Genomic DNA, 5,154 nt, shown 5'->3' on the forward strand with positions numbered 1-5,154 from the left:
TAAATAAATTATTCCCTCCACAAAATTCTCCACACATGACCGAGTTATCGTTTCACCGAGCCGGAGGTATTCGTCGACTGCATCCGCCGCAGTACCATATGCCAAGACACGGATAGCTGCTGTACACTTTTGGAGTGTTGAGAGACCAAGCCTTCCAAGACTATCTCTCTTTTGGCGAAAGAAGTCAACTTCGTTCGAGAGTCGATTAACAATGTGCATGAACAATAGCTTGTTCATTCGAAAACGTCGTCGAAAATAATTTCCAGAATACGTTGGCGTTTCACTGAGTGCTGAGAGAGTGACACGTGTTGGCAAGCATCGCTGTTTCCTGAGCTTAATTAAGCGTCGATGTTTGGTTAATAACATCATTTTCTTTTTTTTTTTAAACCAAAAATCACATAAGCATCTCCCTAACAACCCGCGTTAATGCTGCTCTAAGCCACCATGAATGTTGTGTAACACAAACTCTATGTTTGTACTTTGTATGCATGGACGCATGGTATATATTACTGTTTCGTACGTATGTCAAAATAAGAGAAAAATGATGCTATGAGAAGGTCTATAGCTCAATAAAAAAAGTCACAGGATCATATAATATGTATTTTGTTATGGAGTGTTTTCCTCGTGAAGATTGTAATAATAACTACTGTTTAAATATTAAATCGTTGATTGCAACATTTAAATTGTAATCGTGAAAAAGCATGTATAGCTAGGTCAATAAAACCTCACAGCGTTGTATAATATGGCATCACGTAGACTTATAATTTTGCGAAAAGAGAAATATTCATTTATTCATAGTAAATTATAATAATTTTTATTAGATACAAAGTATCATACATAATTAGTTGGAAGAGATCTCAAGCAATATATAAAGATAGATGAACTAATACACTTATTATCAATTGGTTTTACATTGAAAACCCATCTATTTTAACATGATATCAAAGTCCGATCCACGCAGTCCAACACGATCCATGCAGTCCAACCCGATCCACATCGATCTGGCCCAAAGATGGTCCATCGATAGACACTCAAAGAACCATCATCTCGAATAGGCGTATTAGACACAAACTCTCTCAAATCAGTAGTTAAAAAGGATCTTAAACAATATATAAAATTAGATGGACCAATCCACTTATCACCGATTAGTTTTAGGTAATAATTTTGTCAAAAGAGAAAGGGTTTGATTTAAGATTTTGTGATTATTTTTGGAGTGTATAGATGGACGTTATCCTTTCCAATGGTGGGCTGTCTAAGTCTAAGAGTTAGTCTTTGTGACAATTATTTTGACGTGTAAACACCAGGGGTCATGTACAGAGCATGTCATTTACACATGGAACGACATAGAGGAGTTTCAACATTCAACTACTGCCATGGGTTTTTTGGCCAGAAGCAAGAGCGGGTGTTTGATATATACGTAGTTTTGTCAAGTATTGCTAATTCGGTTCTTGTCGGATAATTTTTACTCAGCTCTTTTGTAAGGGACTGGGACATGCCTCTAATGTTTTTTTTTTCAAAATCACATGTCTAATTTTTTTTTTCACATGTCTAATTAATATTTTCTCTTTCAAATTACATCTCTAATATTATCATAAATGAATTTATAATACAGTGACTACATCTGCCGATACCATGTATTAATCGAAGGGAATCAACCAGACGAATGTGCTCATTGCTATATTTATTCTTACATTTTCTATGAAGTGTAAAAATCGTTTTCCCCATTAAATATGTCGTTATCTTCCATCACTCACTCGACATAATTGACCTGTCTCTTGTCGCCATGTTTTGCCGCCGAACTATAAATAGATGTGTTGTGGTCATACATTCTTCACTACCAAAAACATCTATCCTCACAACAAACCGAACAAGCTCAAGTAAGGAAATCAAAGCATGGGAAGGCTCAAGTCTCTGGTTATCTTGGCTTTGCTTTTTTCCCTCTCTTTCGCTGTTTTTGCCGACTCATCCAAGGATGCTTCTACACATGGTATACAACTCTATATTTATCATTTCCCTTTTTTAATTTCACATAACTGGTGATCGAATGTTTTAAACATAGCCTGACGTAAATAAAATATAAATCATACGTGCAGCTAAGGATGAAGTGAAGCCAAGTGAAGCGACCGATGCCCAGGCTGCGGAGGCCGTGGCCAAAGATGTTGTTGCAGAGCCCCAGCAAGGATGGCGTGGTGGTTGTAGGTACGGATGTTGCGGTGGCTGGTTTTTTGGACGGTGCAACTACTGTTGTCGTAGTCCACAAGCCGAGGAGACCGTGGAAACTGAAGCTGTTGAGGCCAACGTTGTTGAACCTCAGCAGGGGGGTCGTGGTGGCTGTAGATATGGATGTTGCGGATCCTGGCGTTATGGACGGTGCAGCTACTGTTGTCGCAGTCCACAAGCCGAGGAAACCGTGGAAACCGTGGAAACCGAAGCTGTTGATGCCAACGTTGTTGAACCTCAGCAAGGGGGCCGTTGTGGCTGTAGATACAGATGTTGCGGAATCTGCCGTTATGGACGGTGCAGCTACTGTTGTCGCAGTCCACAAGCCGAGGAAACCGTGGAAACCGTGGAAACCGAAGCTGTTGATGCCAACGTTGTTGAACCTCAGCAAGGGGGCCGTTGTGGCTGTAGATACAGATGTTGCGGAATCTGCCGTTATGGACGGTGCAGCTACTGTTGTCGCAGTCCACAAGCCGAGACCGTGGAAACCGAAGCTGTTGATGCCAACGTTGTAGAACCTCAACAGGGGGGTCGTGGTGGCTGTAGATACGGATGTTGCGGATCCTGGCGTTATGGAAGGTGCAGCTACTGTTGTCGCAGTCCACAAACCGAGACCGTGGAAACCGAAGCTGTTGATGCCAACGTTGTTGAACCTCAGCAGGGGGGTCGTGGTGGCTGTAGATACGGATGTTGCGGATCCTGGCGTTATGGACGGTGCAGCTACTGTTGCCGAGGTGCTCAAGCGGAGTCTGAAGGGCAGAAAAAGGAAGAAGCTAAGCCATGAATGGTGTGTAAAACAAACTCTATGTTTGTATGCATGGATGCATGGTTTATATTACTGTTTCGTACGTATGTCAAAATAAGGAAAAAGTGTTGCTATAAAGTCTATAGCTCAATAAAAAAATGTCGTAGGTTCATATAATATGTATTTTGTTATGTAGTGTTTTCCTCGTGAAGATTGTAATAATAACTACTGTTTAAATACTAAATCTTGGATTGCAATATTTAAATTATAATAATGAAAAAGCATGTGCCTAGGTCAATGAAAACCACATAGGTTTTATGGTATCACGTAGATTTGTGATCCTAAACATGCATTATGAAAGACGACTTGACATATAAAATAAAACTAAAGCGTTGGTTAGAATATCTTTATTTATTCTGTTTCATTTTAATGATGTTTAAAGTTGATGCATATTTATTAAAAATTCAACTTTGATAAATTTATTTTAATTTTATAAAAGTAACATCAAATAAAATTAGTAAACTAATAAAAATCTACAATACTATATAATTGGTCATAAATACAAAAAACATTAAATTTTTATTTAAAACAATGAGAACATTACTTATTTTGCACAAAAAAATTCTTAAACATCAAATAAATTGAAATGTAGAAAGTATCATTATATGTTGTATGAATAACAATTGAAGATTTGTTTAGATTTTATACACTCCAGTGTAGGGAGTATTCACCGATCCAACCCATAGAGTTCCATCACGCTCCTCCACCTCACTTATAGAGATCCACTTATTTCCAATTGTACCCTCGAAAACCTCCGATATTACGCCACTACCTTCGCTCAACCTCACGGCCATCCCGTTCCCTTTGTACTTAGCCCAATACGAATGAACTTTCATCCAGTCCACCGGCAAGCCCAAAGCGGCGCGTCCTAGCCAGGCATTCGACATGGCGAACTTTGTCAGCTTTGAGTGTTTTGTATTCAGGCCTACCCAAAATCCACCACGTGGACACCTCTTTATGTTGTCGGGGAACCCAGGGAGCCCCTCCGCGAAAATCTCATACTTCTCGTGAGATTTAGAAACCGACCTGTCGTTGAGCCAGTAGCGTAGGACTCGAGATGTGGCAGTCTCTGCCACGAGAAGGTAATCCCCGTTTTGGCTCATAACAACGCCGTTTGCGAACGCAAGGTTGCTTAGAAGAGTTGTCACTTGGTTCGTATTTGGATCGTATTTCATCAATCTACCGGTTCTGTCCCCACTCATTATTGCACCTATATAATTCCTGAAAAAATTAAACAATTTACGCTCTTATATGTAAGATGAATCATGAATGATCGAATATTTGCAGAATTTTAAGTTATAAAAAACAAAAAAAAAACAGGAAAAAGATATTTGCAGAATTTTACCTTCGTTGATAAACCGAACTACTATCAGTGAAGTAGACAACTCCAGTCCGTGGATCTATTTCCACAGCGTTGGTAAACCTAAGGGGCTTATCCAGCTGACGTGTAGATACTTGATTGGCTAAACCACCATCTCGACCAACTTTAAGAAGTCCCATATAAGCATCGGCAATATAAAGATCACCAGTGGATTTTTCAAAGGCCAGGCCCAATGGTCGACCACACTCATGTTCCGTTCGTTGGTGCTCGTGCGGTCCCTCGCAACCTTCTCTGCATTTAATTAAAACGTTAAATACAATAGTCATCCAAGTGTTAAGGAACCCTAAGTGTGAACAATGAACAGATCCCATCATAAGTAACTATTTTCATAACTATAACTATTCTTTTATATCAAGGCTACCATCAACGCTGGGTTTAATGAGTTGTTTAATTTTCTTTACATGATTGTTATTCCATCCTTTTGCTTAGTGGTATATTGAATAAATGCATTGCTGTCTATCTAAAATATGCTGTAATCTTTCTGAAAACGTGTATAGAAAATATAACAGATTTAGCACAAATCTGGACCACCAAAAAGTCAATATCAAATTTCCCATCTTGGTTGTGTACTCATGACTCCAGTAAATAAAAAGAATGTAAGTTAAAAAAAAGAAGAAGAATGCAGCATTTTCATTTTTTCACTCAATTCTTTAACTCTTAGAGCAAGAGCATCAGTGAACCCCCTTTGGGGTTCATCTTTTCAATTTTTTATTATTAAATTTTTTTTTTCCTTTTGATTTACAAAAAA

General features: G+C 38.7%; 2 protein-coding genes across 2 annotated transcripts in view; one reads left to right on the plus strand and one right to left on the minus strand.

Moving 5' to 3' along the window:
• The first annotated feature begins 1,834 nt into the window (after positions 1–1,834).
• LOC106340715 lies at positions 1,835–3,200 on the plus strand. Its single transcript, XM_013779562.1, has 2 exons — positions 1,835–1,987; positions 2,094–3,200. The coding sequence occupies exons 1-2, from the start codon at positions 1,894–1,896 to the stop codon at positions 3,002–3,004; spliced, it is 1,005 nt and encodes a 334-aa protein (XP_013635016.1). The 5' UTR covers positions 1,835–1,893; the 3' UTR covers positions 3,005–3,200.
• A 341-nt stretch (positions 3,201–3,541) lies between these two features.
• LOC106340336 (protein STRICTOSIDINE SYNTHASE-LIKE 2-like) overlaps positions 3,542–5,154 on the minus strand; it is a 2,966-nt gene continuing 1,353 nt past the window's right edge. Inside the window, exons 2-3 of the mRNA XM_013779220.1 lie at positions 4,371–4,637; positions 3,542–4,246 (exon numbers count right to left, since the gene is read on the minus strand). Of these exons, the coding sequence (XP_013634674.1) occupies positions 3,661–4,246; positions 4,371–4,637 (853 nt within the window). The 3' untranslated portion in view covers positions 3,542–3,660. The remainder of the gene's footprint in view (positions 4,247–4,370; positions 4,638–5,154) is intronic.

The sequence above is a fragment of the Brassica oleracea genome, chromosome C4 (genome assembly GCF_000695525.1).
Source record: "Brassica oleracea var. oleracea cultivar TO1000 chromosome C4, BOL, whole genome shotgun sequence".
NCBI classification, from domain to species: domain Eukaryota; kingdom Viridiplantae; phylum Streptophyta; class Magnoliopsida; order Brassicales; family Brassicaceae; genus Brassica; species Brassica oleracea.

What these genes read in the sequence shown, in the direction of transcription:
- LOC106340715 (XM_013779562.1), top strand. Translation starts at nt 1,894, where the DNA reads ATGGGAAGGCTCAAGTCTCTGGTTATCTTGGCTTTGCTTTTTTCCCTC. An exon ending in CAAGGATGCTTCTACACATG is followed by an intron (nt 1,988 to 2,093) that starts GTATACAACTCT and finishes TCATACGTGCAG; the next exon opens with CTAAGGATGAAGTGAAGCCA.